Source organism: Eubalaena glacialis, chromosome 4, assembly GCF_028564815.1.
Source record: "Eubalaena glacialis isolate mEubGla1 chromosome 4, mEubGla1.1.hap2.+ XY, whole genome shotgun sequence".
Taxonomy (NCBI): domain Eukaryota; kingdom Metazoa; phylum Chordata; class Mammalia; order Artiodactyla; family Balaenidae; genus Eubalaena; species Eubalaena glacialis.
In genome coordinates, this window is record NC_083719.1 from 154,338,154 (window position 1) to 154,360,097 (window position 21,944).

At 46.1% G+C, this 21,944-nt stretch overlaps 1 protein-coding gene across 1 annotated transcript; it reads right to left on the reverse strand.

Annotated features, from left to right (window-relative positions):
• Positions 1–369: 369 nt before the first annotated feature.
• BOD1 (biorientation of chromosomes in cell division 1) lies at positions 370–10,372 on the reverse strand. Its single transcript, XM_061188482.1, has 4 exons — positions 9,895–10,372; positions 6,210–6,334; positions 2,201–2,397; positions 370–1,221 (listed from the first exon to the last, which is right to left on the reverse strand). Exons 1-3 carry the CDS (start codon positions 10,129–10,131, stop codon positions 2,202–2,204), a joined length of 558 nt encoding a protein of 185 aa, XP_061044465.1. The 5' UTR covers positions 10,132–10,372; the 3' UTR covers positions 370–1,221; position 2,201.
• Between the last annotated feature and the right edge of the window lie 11,572 nt (positions 10,373–21,944).

Genomic DNA, 21,944 nt, shown 5'->3' on the forward strand with positions numbered 1-21,944 from the left:
GGAGTAGACTCAACTAAGAACGAAAGACACTTAGTTTGAAGTAATTTTTGATATCATCCAAGGCTTGGGATGCAAAATGCCGAGTCATCACCTGGAACCTGTCAGAAACACTCTCAGGTCCTCCCAGAACTTCTGAATCAGAATATGCATTTTTTCCTTAAAATCCCCAGGTGACACTTCCGCAAACAAGTTTGGGAAACACTGATAGAGCACACTATGCTCAACTAAAGACCGGCATCAGGAATAGTCTGGGGAAGAGAGGAACGTCTTGCTCACTTCCAGCTACACCCACTAGCTGCAGGACGACGGTAGTTCCAAGGCGTGTCTACCAGCCCTTCACTGCCATTAAGTCGTGTTGTGCACAGGAATGGCACGCAGGCCGAGGAAAAAGGTTACACTGCGCACCTGGGGTCTAAGAATTAGTCGAAGCTTCAGAGTATCAAATGATTTAATTACAAAACTTCAGCCACTTATTAATTATTCACCTTCTAAAAAACACAAACATGAGAATAAAATAAACACACCCAAGACTCACTAGCCCTTGCAGGATAGGAAGAAGCCCTGGACAGAGAGCCTGCAAATGTTTTTCCTTATACCTAAGTCTACATTTCCTCATGCATTCTAGGGTCCCATGTTTTGACACCTCTTACAGGGGAAAGGAAACAGAAGCTAAAGAGTCATGGACAAGAGGGTCACGACAACCTTAAAGCTATCTGATGCTAATGGCTTGTACACTCTTATTTGCAACTCTGAGAAACAGTATCAAATAAGCATTGTCAAATACCTACCCCTGGCTAACCTTTACTGTCATTCTTTGAAATTGCATCTTTGGGACTGGTTATGTTCCTTCATTGTAGCTCTTGCTTATCCCCAAGAACAAACCCTAAAATTCATACACAGTCTCTAAGTTCAAGTACAAAGGTTTGTTTCAGGACAACCCCAAGTTGATGTAGTGTTTCTTAATGTATCTGTAGTGTCTACTGGGTGTCACCCCTTGGACAGGCTGGCCAGAGGGCAGCACGACGTGGGGCCCACATGGTCAACTCTCCTACTGGCCCACTGGCTCCCTACTTTATCTGGACACCGCCCCACAGTCAACGTTGAATTGTGAAGTCAGTGATGACCTTGGCCTGTCTTCACTCTGAAGTTGTACTCTTATGTAACTGAATCCAGTTCTTCACCATTAATTCAATGGAGCTTCCAAAACGTGTCAGGCATATTCTAAAAAGAAAAGATAATCATATCAAAATGTTAGTTTTGTGTTATGTTTAATTTTATGTCCCCAAAGGAATTAAACTAGAAAGAAAGACTTGAAATGAATGTTTTACACTCCATAATGGAATTGAGGTCTTCTCCTACTATAGATAGGTACAAAGGGACAATTTCTCTCGAGTGCCCCACGTGAGCCTGATGTTCTCACTTTGTTCACTCACTGATGCTTATTTTATTTATCAAAAGTAACAGACATCTTAAAGAATCTTATAAAGAGAACACCGAAGTAGAATGAGGGGATGAGGCACACCCTGATGGTTACCAACAATGGCTAAGTTAAGAGTCCGCCACTGCTTACTTGGTGATTGCTGCTTACGTTTACTCATGTCTCCCAAGCTCTGCAAAAAGCATTGTTTTGTGCATCTAGCTGATTTTTAAAATTAAATTTCAAATGTTAAAAAAAAAAAAAGGAGTGCTCATATCAGAAGAATCCCACGGTAACTGACAATGGTGAACTGAAATCCTTACTAAATACAAGGAAACCCAGCAGGGCTTAAAGCAGACTCTGAGCCCCATTTAGGATGCCGCTTTAGAATGCATTGCTTGATTTTATATAAAAACTGTAAACCCAAGTTAACTCATGTCCAGGGGAGAGCCTCATTTAAACAATTTCAGAACAACAAGACTTTCATCTGAATTTGCCTTGTGCACATCAATCATCCCAGGTGGTTTCTAACGAAACATCTATTCACAGCTTAAACGTTCAGCTCTGCTGGCACAGAAAATCATACTCACGGACACAGGAAAACATTACTAATTAGTTCTCAGTAAAAAATGACTCATAACAAAATGAAGTCCATTTGCAGTAAATACTTTTCTGAATAGGCAAGAAACATGACCCCCAATAATGGCTTACCCCTTTTCTATCCATTTTCTATATCTATAAGCCAGAGGTGAATGTTACTGGACAAAAGACGGGATACTGGACCTTAGGAAGCATCCTGGGATGGAGCTGGAGGGTCCTGGCCTTCAGGCTCTGGAGGGGGTGCTGGCACAGCTTCTTTTTTCTGGGCCGCCAGGAACTCGTGAATTGCTCGTTCTATCTGTGGCCTGAAGATGTGGTTTAGTTTGGGATCCACCACCTGGGAAATAATTCTGTCCACTCCAGCTTCCAACATCCCTGACCTTGAGGAGATAAATAGATCATTCCATTATTTAGCCTCCAAGTGTCATGGGAGAGCCCAATAAATGTCCACCTGGTCCAAAGTACAGCCCCTTGAGGGAGTTCTTTCACAGGGCGGTCCACTTACCACATAGGGTTCAAGCAATGATATCTTTAGAGGGCAATTCACGACCAGCGGCTATCATTATTCCTAATTCACAATCTCATCCACTCCCACCTCAACCTTGTACAAAAGAACCAAACAAAACTGTCCCAAAGACAAAGAGCAAGTAACAATACGGTAGGAAAGAACCGACGGCACGGGGAGAGTTGAAAACCTCAATCTGTCAAAGCCAGCAAGCCTCCTACTTGACTCCATTTCCTTCAATATCTATCCTCTCACAAGTCAAAGCGGGAGAAGCAGCCTCCAGCAGCAACCTGGCTAGTAAGCCCTAAATCTTATATAACACAAATCAGTCAGGGCTGGGAATGTTTACAGCATCACCAGCAATTCAACAAGGCCTTCGGCTGTGGTTGTTACCTATGACACATACTAGGTAACCTGGAAGCAAACAAGTAAACAGACAAGAAACAGACTGGTTCTCAGCTCCTAATGGGCTAAAATACATCCCCGATCCTTTCTGAAATAGAGCAAAAATTAGTCAAGATGTCTATATTCAAACACCAGGGGTGGGTAGTGCGGAAGATTATGGTCATAGGAAACAAATCTCATTTGAAGAGTCTGGAAAATAGTCCATGCAGGGTCAAACTGAACTGTTCTCCTCAAAGGATTAAAACAGTCAAATACCATCACAAGCATGGTGGACAGGTTTTACTTACTTTCCTTTAGACTTGAGTTCTTAGGCCATTCAAGCTTTTGCTTGGGTAAAAATAGGTCCTGCAGTAATGGGGAAAATGGTGTGTCAGGGTACAGCCAAGGAGACAACTGGGTGAACACACACAGTGATAAGTGAGATGAGACACAGGCCTTGAACTGGTTAGGCTGAGTAGTGAATAAAGTGCTTCCGAGATCCAGTGGTAACTGACAGCTTATGTAAACAGACCACCACTAGAGTACAGGGGCACTTTTGGGCAGACCCCAACAGACAATGTGTGCCCTTAGAGATGAGCACCGTGGAACACAGCGAGGTCAGCAGCAGGCCATGGGTCGGTGGGGAAGCAAAGCCACCTCTCCTTAGGCACAAGCCAACGGCTGTCCACCTACACCACCCTGCTTCCCAGGTCAGATTCACAGGGGTCTTTACTGGAGGTGAAAGCCTGACCAAGGAAAACAAAGTACCAAGAGTGTAGCTCCCTTTCCTGGAGATGTTAAAAGTGTTTGGAGAAAACAGCATCTTGTCAGGAGCCTAAAACAGAAGATGAAATGAACAAATACGCAGTTAAAAGACTTATCAGTCATAATTAGGTTCAACAGTAGAGGCTGATTTCCTGTTAAGCCCTCCACGCTGCAGAACTGGGATACAGCTTCTGGGCCTGAACGGCCAGGCCAGCCAGCCAATGCTGAGGGCTGCAGTGTTTCATCTATAGGGTTAAGTAGCAAATCTTCACTTTAAAACTTCATTAGAATTTGCCTCAAATTCAAAATGTTAGCAAGAATCACAGAGAAATGTCTCAGTATCACATCCAAATTCATGTTTTCAGGTGAAATACATTCTAGATCAAATCAAAAAGGAGGAAATATTTACATAGGTGGTAAAACTATGAAAAAAAAGCAAGGAAAGAACGACCATCCAACTCAGAAGTATGGTAACCTTCTGAGAGGAGGAAGGTATATCAAGAAAGGAGGGAAGCAGGGCCGGGGTGTTTTGGAGGGTGCTGGTAAGTTCTATTTCTCAACCTGGGTGGTGACTACAGGGATGTTCTAATTACTTGTTATACTGCATCTCTGTTCTAAGCACTTTTCTGTGTTACACTTCATATTAAAGGTATATAAAGAGAAGCGTCACGTGCATACCTCAAGAATGACATCATTGTGTATTAGAAATTAACAGTAATGTTGACAGTTTTCATACCATTAATGGCACCCTTTCAAATATGTCAAACATTTGGTGTTTTGATTTAGTTTCTTAATATGCTTGCCAATCTTTTAGAAGGTAGGGTTAAAAAAAAAGTTTCATCTGATTTGTTACTACAGCTGTCAAACAGGTTTTTTGTAAGGATCAGCAATAACACATATAGGGACCAGTGCCAGACACGAAATAGTTGCTCAGTAAGTGGAAGCTATCGTCCCCTTCTCTCTGAAGGATCCCTGTGCCACAGTCTGCTCCCTAGAGAAACAGAAAGGCAATGGGTGATAAATCCAGAATGACAAGGCACTGGGCATCTTTTGGTATCGTGCTTCTTCCCTAACTCTGAGAGCTTTTATAAATTTTAGTTTCGTTTAAAAAGATTCAGATTTCATCAGCCATACAGCCATACTGAAAGTGCCAGCTTGTTAACAAGCATCCTTTTCTATTTTACAAAACTTCTTATTTCGAAATTATATATCCATAGAAAGTTGCAAAGAATTACATAGGGAGGTCCACGCACTCCTTTACCCAGCGACCCCAAATGCTTGTACTGTGCACAACTTCAGTACAATATCAAAGCCAGGAACACAGGCAAAAGGAAAAATTCTGTAACTATATGTGGTGATGGATGTTAACTAGACTTACTGTGGTGATCATTTCAAAATATATACAAATACTGAATCTTTATGTTTGAAACTAATTATACCTGAAACCAATATGCTGTATGTCAATTATACCTCCAAAAAAAAGGGGGTGGGGGCAAAAACCCAGAAAACCAGCACGGGTGCTCTCCCGACCTCGTTTACATCTCAGTTACAGCTGCACTCATGTGCGTCTGCATGGGTAGCTCTGCACAACTTTATCATGAGGAGCTTCATGTAACCACCACCACCACAATTAAGATACTCACCTGTACCCCACCCCCTTCATGCTACCCCTTTCTAGCCACACTCACCGGCCCCCCTGACCCTAAGCCCTAGCAGTCACTAATCTGTTCTCCATCCCTATAATTATATGTTAGTTCACGAATGTTACAGAAATGGAATCGTGCACCACTATATTTTTGATACTGGGTTTTTTTTCACTCAGCACAATTCCCTGATATTTCTGTTTTTAAAGAGGAAGGCTTCACAAGCTTTTAGATATTCTAGGAGAGATAGTGGATCAAGAAAACCTGAACATAAGCGCTGGTATTAAGAGCAAAAAAAGGATTCTGAATGGATTAGAAAAGGCTTATCTTAGGACACTGGATTTCACGAGCCACCACCACTTTTGTGCCAGTGACACTGAGAAGTCACTTGGATGAGCAGTCAGTAGCACCTCATTAACTAAGGTTCAGTTTGCTACTGTGAAGAATATACTTTAATGAGACTCCATGCCTTCCTGAAAGCTGCCATTACACTTCAGAGGGGCCGTGTGGATTCAGAAAATTTGTATAACCCACACTGACTTGTGAGAAGATCCAGCAGCTCTTGCCCAAGACCCAAACATTGATATATCGGTATGAACTCCAGCGTATGTTCACATTACACTGAAAACTTCAGAGACTGTGAAATATGTCTTACAATTTGGAATATCTTTCCTGGCAGAGGTGTGCATGGGAGCCCTATGTGGGTAGCAAGAATTTCAATTGAGCTCTTTTGCTTACTGAACCTTAATTTTAATAGGGGCGGGGTCTGCTGTAACTTGTATGTCATATTTGCTGGAAAGTACCATGCACCTTGACCAAACAGTGCCTTGCACTGGCCTTCTTGCGAGTCACACTTGTGATTACTGCCTTTTCGCTCTCAATTCTGCTTACTTACTGAACCACACTCTGCCTCAGACCATTTCGCAATTGGTTTTTGTTCATCGTAGGATTCCACTCCTGCTTGTCCAGATGTGTTGACACAAAATTATCCACTTTCTGCCTCAGGTTTTGGTAAGCTGGCTAAAATATTAAAAAGAAGGGGCAAGGTCAGAAGTTACATGCACCAAAGTTTTGGAAATTAGTCATTCAGAACACTGCTTTTCATAGAAACGCAGAATTTCAGGTCCTTAAATACACTCCCATCGTGTCCATGAAGATCACCACGCAGCATGGCAGAGCATGGATTAATGACCAACATGTGTGCCTGCTTCATGGTGGGTAGGTACAATGCCAGATGCTTTATTACCCCACTTACTTTTCAAATAACTCTACGAGGGAGGTCCTATTGGCTCTCTCCTGCTCTCACGTTAGAGGATACAGGCTTAGAAAAAGTAAACAACTGGCCTACAAGGCTAAAATGTGGCAAAGCCAAGGTGAGACCCAGGCCGTTTCCAAATCCAGGGAAGTGGGTTCTAGTTCAGCTCCATTGCTTACTAGCTCTCTGACTTTCAACAGGTCAGCCAACCTGAGTCTCAGTTACTTCCGTCTGTAAAACAAACATTACTGCCCTGCTTACCTCATAGGGTCTTCTTGGCAACAAGCAAGGCCTCAGGAAAGCTCTCTGCATAAAATGAAGGGCCACCCAACCCTCAGCATGACTCATGAATGCAGACTGAAGTCAAAGCCTACGGAACACTGGGAAAGGCTGAAGGGAAGCAAAACTTAAGTCCCAAAAGGGGCCTGAGAGGCACTTATTGGTCTCAAATGTTCTAGACCCAACTAGGATCAGAACAAAATCAGAAAGGAACTTGACGAACACAAGGAATCCATGTGAACATAAGGAATGCATGTTCTAAGCCTCCAAGACCTTCTGGCACCACCAGCTGTTCTTCTCCAAACCAGGTGTAGCAGTGTGCATTGCTGTTCACACTTCATTCCTCTCTCCTCCCACTGTGGGCAGAGAATACTTCCCTACCCCAGTGACACTGCGTTTAGCAGTGTGATTTGCTCTGGCCAACGGAGTGTTAGTGACAAGAGGTCCTAAATGTGGCTGTGCCACCTGGCTTGGCTCTTGTACTCTGGTGACCTTTGATGATGGTATGTCCTTTGCAGCCCCTGTCCATTTGGCCTGGGACCTAGGAGGAGCACATGTGCAGCAGACCTACCCCAACCCACAGCTTGGACCCAAGCCCAGGCCACCTACAGCTGAGCACCAAGCCTATCTAGATCAGAGGAACTTTAGCTGACTTGTAGCCCCATCAGCATGAGAACAAATGCTTGTTATAAGTCACTGAGATTTGGTTTATTATGTAGTGTTACTGTGACAAAAGTTTGCTAACAGTCAGGTAAATGAAACTGACAAAGGAATCAATAGGTCTCAATTCCATGAATGGGCTCTCCCCAAAGGCCGTGACTCACAGACATAAAGACTCTCCACCAAACCTGGAGAGAGTAAGGCAGGGAGACGGGTGAGGACTAAAATTCACAGATACCCATGTACTGTCTGCCTAGCAACTCCTATTTCCTGGTAACCATCTTCCCCTCTTCATTACCCACTACTGTGGGTAGGGCAGTGGGTGCCATGTTCTCCTGGCTACAGGGGTGGGTGCCTACCCATGTTGAGACAATGCAGACACTTCCTGGGATTTTTTGAACTGGAGCTGTTTCTAGAGGAAGAAGCTGTAAGATGTAACCAATAGATACTAGTAACCAAATGGATGACTCTGCTCTGCAGTGACAGTTAAAAGGGTTATGAAGAATAGGCATGAGAGACAGCCCTAGTGGAGCATCCCTGGTTCCAAATGCATCCCTACCCTTCTGGCAGTTTGTTCGTTCTATCTTTCCTTAGATCCCATGAGGCAACAGATTCTCCCCTTTGCTTACAGGAGTTAGAATTAGATTTGTAGCTTTTAACCATTAATCCTGATACTATACCTTCTATGATTCAAAATAACTCACCCAGTTTTAGATAGAAATGGTTCCCAGGAAAAAGGACAAAGGACAGCTAATGTCACCACCAAACCTTAATAGACCCTGACAATATAGAATAATCCCTTCAGTTCATGAAGTGAAAGGACCTAATGTGCCTGCCACTAACATTTTATTATACTTACTATCGCCATCTCCCTCTCTTCTTCACCTATCAGTTTGTTCTGTTTGTTTATATTTTGGATGCACTGCAAAGTAAATTACAAACACCATCAGTTCACTTTTCCTTAACTAAGTTTGCAGTCTGGGGTGGAGCCTAACAAGATGTAAATCTGACAAGCTGTCAGGTGATGCTGATGATCCAGGGGCCACACTTTGAGAACCACGGGACTAAAGCAACAAAGGATGTGCCTAAAATACACTATCTTCAAGAATTAAGACAACCAGGTGACTACCAGAAAGAACATCTAAGGAGGTGTTAAGTGGTGAAGGCTCCAATTCCCTCTCCCCCAACAGATTCTCAAAACCGATTTAAAGAAATGTATACTACATTGATCAAGCTGCACAAAACCCAGTGAGACAAATGAAACATGAGTGGAGAATTTGCAATGGGACGTTGAGAACACCCAGTCCTGGAAAAGGTGAAAGCTCTGTCAATATGTACCTGGGAACCTTAAATAAGGAAAATTAAATACCCCATTTCAAGGATAGCACTTCTCCTTGAGTTTTTAATCTTGGAGAATAACAGCATACACCACTTACTATTTATACTATCTGGTCTACGTTTCAGTTTTCTACCCTAGAATACGATCTTTGCGGACTGGGTAGTGACTTGCTCATTCCTGTATCCACAAACCCCACCAATAAATGTTTAATGGGTACATGGACAAGGTCTTTCCCTATTTTTAAGGCCTAGTTTTAAGCTCACAATCTTGCTGTGAGGTATGCAAAAGATTTCCATGATAGGCTCAGAGAGGAGAAATCACTTCCCTCTAGTAGCCCATTCAGTAACAGAGCCTCCTAAGTCTACAACCACAGTCTTGTTGGAGAAGCTTCTGAAAAGGGAGTAAACGAATATTCCAGCAACTGCTGTTTGTCTGACACTTAACACACGTGACTTCACTGAATACAAATGAACCTTGGCAAGTAGGTAAAGTGAAACAGCATTGTACTAGCTGTTGACTTGGTTGACCTATGGCATTAGGATCTAAAATAGGCACCAAATCCCTGGAGAACAAAACAGGGCGCTGGTTCTGCAACAATGTACCTTAATTAACTGTGCATGCAAGTCTGCAAATCACTAAGCTAGAGAAAAGAAACAAATAGTTATTATAGGCTGATGATTGTGCATTCAAACCATTCACGCTTACTTACCTGGTTTTCTCCACTGTTTTTAACATACTGAGATTTGTTACTGAGGGCCTTAAAGGAGTCCCATCTTGGGAAAGACAGGAGATAGGCTGTGAAACCGGTATTGGATCCCCAAGTTGAGAGATGCGACTGGGCTAAGTCGCACACAATAGTGATGGGGCTGGGAGCCGAACCCACGTGGGCATCCCTCAGAAAGCTTCCTATACTGCCCTAAGCGGTCTCCTCGCTGCTGACATTTTTAAGGTGTCTTTTGTTTTCCTCTCTCCTTTGGAAATGTGAAATGCAACCCTGGCAGCCTCATGCCCAGCCCGGCCCGCCTGAGCCCAGGCGGCCTAATCTACCTTGGTGTCCACGTCGGCCAGGCAGTCCCGGCGGAAGCTGTCAAACAGGCCCCGGCTCTTGAGCTGCTCCACGATGAGCGCGATGAGCTGCGGGTCGCCGGGAGGCAGTGAGGCCGGGTTAATGGGGCCGCCGCTCCCACCGGCCCCCGTCGCGCCTGTCGTCGCCCCCGCCGAGGCCTGGCCGGCGCCGCCGCCGCCCACCGCGCCGGCGCCCCCTCCGCCCCCGCCGTCCGCCATAGCTGCGCCCCGTGCCCGCGAAGGAGACTGAATACGGATTCCTCTCAAGGACAGAGGGCCTGGGTGGTGTAGAGGTGGCCGAGGGGCAGGAGGAGGAGGCGGCGGCGGGGGAGGAGGAAGCGGTGGCAGCGGGGACGGCAGCGGCGGCGGCGACGGCAGGTTCTCAGGCAGCAGAGGTGGTGGTAGAGGCGGCAGAAACCACCCACCCCATCCAGGGCGCTCTCCGGGTGACGACACCGCCGACCTCTGCATTGTGGGGCAGGAGGTTTTCCGGCAGTCATCTCCGGCTTTCTTATAGGCAGAGGTCTGGCCGACGGAAACTACATCTCCCGGCAGGCTCCGGACTCTCGTCTCCACTTTTGCGGGGCAGTATGGGACTTGTAGGCTTAGGCCCTCGTGATTGCTGCAGCCTGGGCTGGCCTTCCTCGCTCCGTTACTGCCCTCTCGCTTTAAATCAGCGCGTCCCCAAAGTGCCTGATTATAAGAATCGTCTGCTAGGCTGATTGAAAGTATAGATTAACAGGTTTGTCCCTTAGAGATTCTGATTCAATATTTCTGGGTCGGGGCCTAGTAATCTGTGCTTTTAACATGCATTCCCGCGCCTTTCTTGAACAATACGATCCAGGAAATGTGGGAAGCAGTGGACTAGTCAAATTTCTTTTATTCAGAAATTGTGGGTTTATTTCCCCTTCTGATTTTAATAGAAATGCGTACTTATTTTAGAAAATTGAAAAATAATGGAAAACTGCTGTAAAAAAAGTTTCCCTGATTCTCTATTTTATGTGTGTATTTCCTTCCAGATATTAAATATTGTCAATAATAATAATAATAATAAACGAATATTGAGTAATTGGAATATTACAGGCATGATGCTAAGTACTTCACATACACTACTTCACAATCTAAAAAGCAGATCTTGTCATCGCTATTTTACAGAGGCAGAAATGGAGGCACAGAAAGTTTGTTACCCTGATCACGTAGCTAGAGGTGGAAGAGGAGGGTTTGAACAAAGGTTTCCTGGATTCAAATCTTGGCAATGTTTAACCTAAGGTGTACTACATTCTGAGAGCTAGCTGACATCAAAGGTAAGGCTTTTTTCTTGATTTTTTTTGTAGCCCCAGTTTACCGTTGGAACTGCCACCACTGTCCTCTCGTCCATTCAGCCTTTTGTCCATTATTGACTGAACTCCTGCCCACAACCCCTGGCAATTCTGCCTGCTCTTGTTATTTCTTCATCTTCCATAAGCAGTGGAGGGGTTGTAAATAATAAATTCTTCAATATCCTTGCCTTCTGGGAAGAGGCATAATAGACAGAGATCTGGGATGCTCTCCACTCCACCATTTCCTATTTAACAGAGTTTAACCCTTAAAATGAAAATCGGGATGTTAGTTTATACTCATCCTTTAACTCAAGCTAAATCTTCCTCAAAGGTTAAGTTAATGACCAACATTCTCTCTTAATACTTCACCATCCTGGAGATTACCTAATGACTATTCCTCCTAGTTGTCCCACACTCATCCCCCACCTTTAGCCCCAGGAGAGGCCCCATTCAGACCGCCTGGGTCTCATGTCCATTCTCCTCCAAGCTCCCTGACTTTGACCAGCCTCTTCTCCATTTTGGCACAGCACACCTTACTCTCTTTCTCCAGGGTAACTTTTCTGACCCTCTGACCTAATCTGGTCTTGTCTCACTGGTATAGACTCTCAGAGCCTCTTTCTTGTAGCAATTATTGTAATCAAAAGTGAATAATTTATAGGCTAATTGGCCACCTGTTTCCCCTGCTACAGTGTAAGCTTTAGAGCCGGGACCACAGCTTGCTCTTCATCACTGTGTTCCCAGCCCATAGCTCAATGCCTAGCTCAAAGTAGATGTGTAAATTTTTGTCTATTTCCTATAATCATGGGATAGAGTCAGAGAGAGAGAGAGAGAGTGAGTGTGTGTGTGTGTGTGTGTGTGTAGGGGGGGAGGTGGGTGGAGGAGGGTGTCATTTGTAGCCACTACTTTCAGAAAAGAAAGTAGGAGATGATGGATTAATCCATCATGACCAAATGGGTAAGTGATCCTGGAGATTGGCAGCAAATGGTTTAACCCTTTGTCAATCGCATGGGGACCTTGTGTCCTAGTTGCTAGAACTCTCAACTGTGAAAAGAGGCTGCACCCTATACCTGTGACCTTGCCTCTGGAATTGATATAAATTGGGTGTGGTGGGGTCGGGGGAACGAGGAGTGAAGGAAATCAAGACTAGGGGAGGCTTATTGTTCGTCCAAATTTGCAGTAGGAAGCTTCCACTACATCCAAAATGCATTCCTCCCCCAAGTCAAGGAGCATGTAATACACAATAATTGTCACCAGGGAGCGCCATTGCTGTATTAATAATCCAGGACCTTTAGAAATTTCTATGCAGAATACTGTTTTAATTTTGGCCCAGGTGGTGATCTCATTTTCAGATATCCTTTAGGAAAAAATAATTGTTGCCTCTCATTGTTAAAATTTGTCTGTAACAAGTTGCCTGAGCCCAGTGAATTGTACATATTAGGTGTTGGAATATTTTATGTCAAAGACTGCAGGCCAAACCCAGATCTCAAAGGAGAAAGGGCAGAAACTAGAAATGAGATACACAGTTTGCCAAGGGAGATGTGAAAAAGCAGCCAAGTGTGTGGGCTTTTTGTATCAGGTGGCACTGGATTGGAAGCCCAGCTCCATCACTTTGGGGTGGTGTGACTTTGGGAAAGCTGCATCACCTCTCCGAGCCTCAGTTCCATTTTAGCAATCCATTTAGCATAATTCCTGGTCCTCAGCAAATGTTGATAACATATTACAGTCACAAATTCACATTTGGGTTGGGAAGTTATTTGATTAACCACTGTCTCCTCTGCTAACTTCTAAATTCCATGAAGGAATGGATTGTCTGTTTCGTTTATCATTGTGTCCCCAGCACCTAGAACAGTGTCTGGTGCATACGGGCTCTCTGTAAATATATGATAGATGGACGGATGAAAAAAGTAATGAATGAGTAAATGGGAAATTTGCTCTTCTAAGTATAGGATCAGGCCATTCAAGATTTTTGATACCTCCCTCCACCAAATGGCAGAATATACTCGAAATATTGACTACATATACAGAGGGGTCAGGTGTTCTAGTGAGCTTTCCATATGTGTGACTGAACTGAACTAGGAGCCTGGGGCTGGGAGCAGGCCCCAAGGTTAGAAGTCAGTCTATGTGTTGCCTTGGTAACCTTCCAACCTTCTAATCCAAGATCCGGTTATTTAAGCAAGAGCATTCCAGAGCCCAGGGCTGCATTTAGACACCACATCCACTTGGGGTAGACAGGTTGTTGGTCCTTATTCATGTTCATGTGTGGCCCTTTTTCTCCTTGCTTCCTTGTTTTCATCCAAAGAGCCTTACTAGTTCTTAGGCTGGACAGGTATTCATTTCTTAATTGACAGCATCCAGCGTTTCTCGAGATTGCCTGTCTGTAGTGTATTGGCTATATCTGCATCAAAGGATCTTGGCTGCTTTTTGTTTGTTTCTTTGCGATGTTTTCCAGCATCTCTAATGACAGATTGGATCCAAATACACACTCAGAAAACAGGGCTTTGATAAGCAGGCGTCCTCAGCACCAATCAATACTACCACTGCCTCTCCCACCTAACATGCATCTTAGATAACATTTCAGGCTGCAGTGTTTTTAACACGTTGTCATTTTGAATTATTATTACTAAAAATGCTGAGTGGAAGAGGCAACCTGATATAATGTAGAGAAAAGAATGGGAAGTTTGGAATCTGGGTTGGGTTTGGATCCAGCACCTCTGCTATCGTCTATGTGACCTAGGACAATCTTCTGAGCCTCAGTTTGTCGTGAAATGTAGAGATAATATATATGCAGAAGGTGGCACATGGTAGGCACTAATAGCTAATAATATGGTCTTGAAACAACATCCTAATGTACTCATTTGTAGTCTGTTGTGGGCAGAAATCTTGAATAATATATATTCAGAATTAATACATATTTAATTACTTTGCTAGTTTTAATCTTGTGATGACATAGAGAACCACTCAGCCAGTCCCTAAATTGGTGGGCTCAGTGAAGCCAAGTTCACAGTCGAGCCCTCCATGCTATTGCTGCTGTGGTCTGGATCCGTCCTCTGCCTTTGTCTTCACACCTACAATGCCGTCTCTCATTCTTCAGTGGCACACATATCGAATCATTTACTTCTAGTTGCCTATCCAGTATCCATTTCCCTTCTTTATCAACAGAACCCAATTTTGTCTGGGGCTTCGGTGTGCCCTGTTGAAGTGTGTACTTCCCTAGATTCCTTTGTTGCTAGGAGTGACCATAGGTGCCATTTCTGGCCAAGGAGATAGAAGCTGAGGGTATCTGGGAAAGCTTTGCCTTGCTGATAGAAGCACTGCCCCTTCCTGCTGTGGCGTCGAGGTGCAGCAGTCCTAAACCAACACCCTTAGGGTTAGTTAGGGGCCAGTTACAAACTGGTTCTGGCCAGCGAGTTGTGAACAGAAGTGAGAGTTGTGTCACTTCTGGGCCAGGACATTTAAGTACCAACATGAAGCTGATTCACTTTGCTGTACAGCAGAAACTAACACAACATTGTAAAGCAACTATACTCCAATAAAAAATTTGTAAAAATGTACCAACATGAGACCCTCCAAGAATTCTCCTTTCATCTGCCATGATAACCAGCACAATTTGAGATAGTGGCTGATCTATCATCCTGAGCCCCAAAGTGAGGGGACATGGAGTAGGGGCCCTGGTTGGCCCCTAATGGACCAGCAGGAGTGAGAAATAAACCTTGGTTGTTTTATGCCACTGAGGCTGTGGAGTTGTTTGTTACTGCAGCATAATCTAGCCCATCCTGACTGATATAACCCTGACCCCATTCCTGCACTAAACCCATCATTTGTGGAATGACTGAATGTAAAAACTGACTAACAAATGACTAACTAAAAGCATGAATGAATTAGCTTCCTTCTCCTGGGCCCCATCCCTTCAGATCATGTCTAGGAATGACTATAAATCCACCTAGTTTACTCTGTGTACCTTTGTAGACAGCTTAGCTCAGTCTTTCTTCAACTTTGGTGTTCATCAGAATTCTCTGAGGACCTCATTAAAAATACAGATGCCCTGCCATCCCCTCAGACCTGCAGAATCAATCCTTAGAGGTGGGTCTTGGCCATCTGCATTTATAATAAGTTTCCTAGGAGGTTCTGACAATGGGCCAAAGTTAGGAACGGTTGCCTCTTTGGGTAGAAAATTCAGACCCCCATCAACAGGTCTGAAAGGGTGATGGTTTTTGGCATGTGGGATTTTCAGCGTCTCTCAGTCATCCCTGCCTCAGCTCCTACTCGCAGCCCTCACCCTTGTTCCCAGGTGGCCACCTCTACCTAAGTGATTGCCTTTGATTAAAGGTTCCCTTGAAAATATCAGTGACATCGCCCCTCTGGCCCTTGCATCTCTTGTCTGTAAAAAGAAGGGAGTTTATACCTAGAGCGAGGCCATCAATAATGGTGCCTGAGAACGGAGGCAGGTACGAAGGGTGCAGAGGGGTGCCGGTAACTGATCGAGGCAGCTCTGGGACCGTCCCACAGACGGTGGCATTCAGACAGGGTCCTAATGAGTGTGGTGGGCATTGCCCTTCTTTGTAGAAGTGCCTTTGAACATGTTCCTGCATTTGGGCCCACCCCACCTTATGAGTCTTGGCAGGATGGGGAGACCCCCTTCTACCTGGGAGCCCAGAGACTTGCTTTCCCGGCTTCCCAAACATGTGGTCTTGACTTCAGCCATCAGAGGCCAATCTGGCACTTGACACAGCAGGTGGCATGTGAAGAAGCAAGCTCCATAATTGGGGGAGGTGGTGTCTGCCTCCAGAAGGGCCATGGTGGGGTCCCGCAGGGTGTCCAGTACCTGCACGGGCAACATCAGAGGCACCTGATGCTGTTCTGTGCCAGCATTGGGACAGTGGCATCTCCATGGTGTGACTTGGTGGTGGCTCTTGTCCACGTCGTCTCCAAGCCTGGATCTCTGGCCCTCCCAGGGATTCTGGAAGCCACTCCATATTCTTTACTGCATACCTCTACTGATTAAACCAGCCCGAATTCATTTCTGCTGCGACTAAAGGACCTTTCCTGGATAAGTAGGTAGAGAGGAGAGAGGTTCAGGGTCACAGGCAGAGGGTACAGCTTGAGCAAAGGCCCAGAGTCTTGAAGAACGTGGATGTATTCTGAAAAGGGTTGCCAGTCCCATGGGTTGCAGAGCATGTATTTGGGGTGGAGTGGGGACCAGAAAGAGATGAGGTTGATGAAATAAGCTGGGACCTCAAATGCTACCATTTCAGAGGTTGAACGTGACCTTGGAGTGGGGACAATGGGTTTTAGATAGGACAGGAGCTGTATCAGAGGCAAAATTGACAAAGATTTCTCTGGGACAGCACAGAGTGTGACTGGACCCGGTGAAGCCGGGGGCAGGGAGACGGATGAGGAAGCTAGAAGAGGCATCTCACGTGTTAGGTGTTGGCTAGGGCGTCCCTGCCTCTTGAGATCTGGCTAAAACTGCCCACTCCTTCCTCATCACCTCCCCCCGCCCTGCCCCATTGCCTTCCTAGGCCCTGCAGAAGGCCAAGCAGGACCCCTTCCACAATTTCTGCAACTTCTCCGTGGTCATCTCTGCGTCGGAGCTCCTGCCTCAGCTGTATTCATTTTAGTTTATGGATTTTCATGTGAAACTCAGCACCTGATTCTTTGGCACAGATTGAAGTTCTGAGAGTATCAGAGGAGAGACTGACATTTCAGCAACATTAAAAACAAACAAGCTGCAAATTGTACTTTCAACCGTCTTGTTCTTAGAGGACTCTACATGTCCCGAGGGATTCATGGTCAGCTATTTCTCCTCATGGGTGCACCAGCCTCAGTGCAACTCATTACCTCCTCTCTCCCCACCCCAGCTCCGCCTCCTTCTTCACTCCCACCCTCATGGTTTGCCTGTGAAATGCCAGATACTCCTGATGGGATGCACCACAAGTCAGCCCTCTCAAGCCCTCTCTTCCAAACTCAGCTCCAGGCCCACTTTTGCACCTCCGGGCCCATGGCAGAGGCCATCCAAACATGAGGTTATCCTCTTAAAAAGCTCCACACCCCTTTGAAGACAGGAGTGTTAACAGTTATTTTTCTGCCTCTATGATAGCTTTTCACAGTTGAATTTTGCTGTTAGTAATTGTTTTATTTATTTATTTACTTACTTTATTTTTTTGTCTGTGCCGCGTGGCTTGCGGGATCTTAGTTCCCTGACCAGGGATTGAACTCGCAGCCTCGGCAGTGAAAGCGCAAAGCCCTAACCATTGGACTGCCAGGGAATTCTGAGCTGCTAATAATTGTAAACCACAAAATAGAAGAATTTTGTCTATCTCATGTAAAAGTCTGGAGGAAGGCTGACAGGGCAGCTCCATGACCGTCGGGCTCCCAGGCTCCTCCGCCATCTTGAGAGCTCTGATCCAAGGTGGCTGCCCAAGTCTCCAGGCCCGAGGGAGCTGCGGGCAGGCTGGGAAGTGTTGCTGGACCTTTTCGGTACAACCTCTGGTTAAAATTTGGTGTTCATGTTATTAAGGAAGAAGTGGCAAATGCACATTGGGAGGAAACTAGTGGTCTGTGCTGTATCTATGAAGACCACTTATCTCAGAAGTTAACCCGCACTTTTCCCTGGACTGGGTATTGAAGGAAGCTTAAATGTTTAGTCTGTTGGTCATGGTGTACAATGGTACCAATAGTTGTTCTCACTCCTTTAGAAGTGTCAACATTGCAACTTCAGGAAGGGCTGGGGGCCAGTCAGACCCGGGGTGTTTGAGGCCCCTCGTAGGTACAGGCAGACCCTCACTCATAGTGCTTCGCTTCCCTGTGTTTTCCTGGGACTCAGTCTGGCCAGTCACCTCTCTGTAGCTGAAATAGAGTATGGGCCCAAGAGGCCTGTGGATACACCAGATATCTCAGCTCCTGCTACCCATAGAGACTTTATTTCCAGAGGGATACTAGGGCCACTGAGAAGTGCCCGTCTTTCTGGGGAGACAGTGCAATGGCTAAGGAGCCTGTGAGTGAGGACGAGGCTGCCTGCCTGCCTGAGCTCCAGGAGGCTGGCTTGGCTCCTGGCTCTGGTTGCTCCTGGCCCCTCCAGCGCTTCATTGGTGGGCTGTGCTCTGAGCATTTGCTGCTGCCACGTGCAATTTGAGTGGACCACTTCCGTGATCACACTCCAAAGTTGGGGTTGCCTCTGTCCCTTAGGGATGCTAGAGGAATGTACAGGTCCCAGTGGCTCAACCTGGAATGAAACTCAGGTCTCCTGACTCCATTTCAGTGCCTTTTTCTTCTCCTCCCTCCCTAGGAAGGCTCTGGTTGGCAGGCTCCATGTAGCAGACTGTGGGCATCATTAATGCTATTCACTGGAGAGTCCCAGCTCTCTGCTTTCTAGACCCAAGGCAGGATTGTAACTGCTGGCCCCAAGGCAGGACCATGTGACTAGTTCCAACCAATGAGCCATGAGTAGAAGTGATGTCACTTCTGGACTAGAGCCTTCAATGGCTGCTCCAGATCTCTCTTTCTGTCTGCTGAGGTGACCGTGGGCGATGATGGTGGGTGCTTCATCAGCCTGTGACCAGCAGCAGAGCCCCCAGCTGACCCCTGATGGATCTGTAGAGTGAACAAGAAATAAATCTTTGGTGTTTTAAAAATTTAGGATTTTTTTTTGTTATCACAGCATTACCCATCCTAACCTAACAGTACACACCTACCATCTATTTGGTTGCCTGGCATCTCAATGCCCTTCCTATTTTGGGGGTAACCTCTACCCTCTTGAGACTTGTTGGGAGGCAGAGCCTTCCTATAGATGAAAATGCCAGGTACCACTTTCCCAGCTCGCCTTGCAGCTCAGGTGCAGGCACGTGGCCAAGGCCAGAGAAGATAGTGCTACAGCGGCAGTACCATGGGCTCGGCATTTGTAGCAGCTGCAGTGGTGACATTGTTGGGCTGGTTCCGTTGCAAGAGTTTGGGCTGTGATTATGGCTGTGTGACCTCCCTTTTCTCTTGCCTACTCTCTAAGCCTAGTTCTCCAGCCTTCCTGTCTCATCTGTGAGCTGCTCAGTATCCTTTTGATAAATTCGCGTTCAATTTAGATCACCGAGTTCATTTATGTTGCTTCCCCGACTAAGAGACTTGGATGGATACAACCAATTTAGAGGGCAGCGTGGGGCGGCATGGGAGCCAGGAGCTGGAAAGAAGGATCTGGCGAGATGCACCTGACTTCTCTCCCCTGCGCGAGCTGCTTCTCTGGGAGCAACCTTTGTCTGTCTTAGGCCAGAGCAAGCCAAAGGGTGCTGGGTAGGGGCTGTGGTCAGACTCGGTCAGCCTTTGGGCATGTGAACCTCACTTTTCTTATCTGTAAAATGGGGCCAATTTTAGGACCTCACTTATAGAGTGGTTGTAAGGAATGTATTTGAAAGAGAATGTATTTGAGAGAGTTCTGGGAACCATAAAACAAAACCCCAGTGCAAGTTCACCACATTATTCTGTGTTAGCTTGCCCGAATATATCCAGCTGGGGAACCTTGGTTGGCGTGACAGGGTTAAATGAAAACTGTTCTTCCTGATGCCACCGTTCTATCACTTACCTCTTGGGAGGTCACAGACCAGTCCTTACAATTCAGATCCATCTGAGAGTCTACTCAAGAGACCAGAGACCTCAGACTGGAGGTAATGAAAAGATTCCTGATGGGCTTGGTAAAGACAGAGAAGCACAGAGTTGGGAAAGGACATTAGGAGTTGTTTTATTCAATCCCCTCCATTTTCAGAGTTCAGAGAGGGAGAGCCACCAACCCACAGCCACACAGCACCTCTGTGGCTGAGCTTGGGGTTGGGATGCAGATCTTTTCACTCTGACAGTGTGCCTTAATCTGGAGATGTGTTTGTGCTGTAATCCAAGGATGCAAAGTGAATTTTGGGAATATGACAACTCTCCCTCAAATTAATAACCCCCCTTTCCTAGCAACCTATGATCAACTGATCCTTATTCCCCCCTACAGAAGGATCCCTGGAGTACCCCTTCTCTTTGTTCTTTCTCAGCCCTCTAAAACACTTTATTGAGGAAGGGTGAAAAATTGCTGAATCGATCTTTTTCAATTAGCACGGGATCTGAATCAAGGAAATTTGGAAGAAGAGAACTTTCTCATCCGAGTGGCTGCCAACACCCCCGCCCCAGCTGAAGTGCTCCCTTGTTCTTGCCTGCTCTGCCCCAGATTCGTGGGCCACTCTCCGAATCGTTGGCAATTTTCTCTGCACTGTCCTGACAACCTCCGGCCATGAAAATTAGAAAACTAGTTACCGAGTCTCGCTCCTAACGGCTTTGTCCTTGTCAGCGATTCGACAGAGAAATCTGGAAGAGGGAGCCTCCTTACGCCTGCAGTGGGCTGAAATGCCACCAGAATGACAATGGGCTTTGCCGTGGGAGGAGGGGAGAATGTGCAGTGTGCCAGGAGTGAATGAATGAATGAAAGGGAGAGAGAGAGAGAGCGAGCGCGAGTGCACAAACTTTGGGCTTCAAATTAAAAAATTCCAGTGTCTCAGCAGAGGTCCTGGTGTCTGTACTCCAAGACCTTCTGCCAAATGCTGAGCAGGGCGCTTTTCCCCACGCCATTGCCCTCTGGTCCTCCGCCAGGGTACAGAGCTCTGGGCTGGAGAGGGGGGCAGTCAGAATTTGGTGAGGAAATGGCTCCAAAGTGGGGAAAGCCCTGGGAGGCCGGCCCACCTAGTCAGCTTGCTATCTGGCCAAGCTTCCCGCACCACCTCAAGGGTCTCCCCTGATTTCAGACATTAGTACTCACTCCACATACCATCACCGCCCCCCCTCACCACCCCGCTAAAGGAATTTTAAGAAATCCTCAAAAACTGGAGGAATTTTAATTACCCTTAATTAAGAAAAAACTTTCTAGAAGACCACTGTGATGGGTGACTCACTGCGACATGGGTGTCCCTGAGCTGCAGGAGGGTGGGGCTCAGCCTCGTGGCTCTGTGTCCCCAGCCCTTGGCTTTGGGACCCACACAGAGCAAAGGCCTGGCAGGTGCTTGTTGGGTGAAGGAGTAGGAACGGCTTCATTCAGAGAGTTCTTGTTCCTGCCTCATCCCCCCGGGGCGTGGAGTTGCAGACTGACATGGGGATTTGCAGGGAAGCAGGAGAGAGAGGTATCTAAGCACTGGGTCTTCAGGGCCAGGCCGAGCGGGTCTGTGACTTCATAGCCAAGAGACCTTGAACAAGTCGCTTAACATCCTCAAGTGTGTCTCCTTATCTCTGACGTGGGAATCACCATGGTGACCACGCAGAGGGAGGCTGTGAATTAAACAAAGGCCTGCATGTCTGCTTGCTGTATAGTCAGTGCTCAATAAAAAGAAAAACTTAACCAGGCCTAGACCCAGAGCCCATCCTGAGATAGGGAGACTCTTCTCAAGAGCTTCTGCCTCATCATCCACGGATCTTGGGATTAGTCTCATTACTGGACAGGCCTGGCATCGAAGGGACCCCGGGAAGCTGGGCTGGTCCTTGCTGTTTAACTGAGCACGTGCATTCACTCAGTCAGTCTCTCATTCGTTCATACAAATATCAGTATTTATTGAGTGCCTTCTACATGCTGCCTTGTGCTGGGGTTTGGGCTAAAAGAGTAAGTGAAAGGTGGCCTGATCTCAGTTCTTGAAGCTCCTAAGCCAGCAAGAAACAAACAAGCAAAGTCAAGATCAAAATCATTTGGGGTCCAGATCAGTAGGTGGT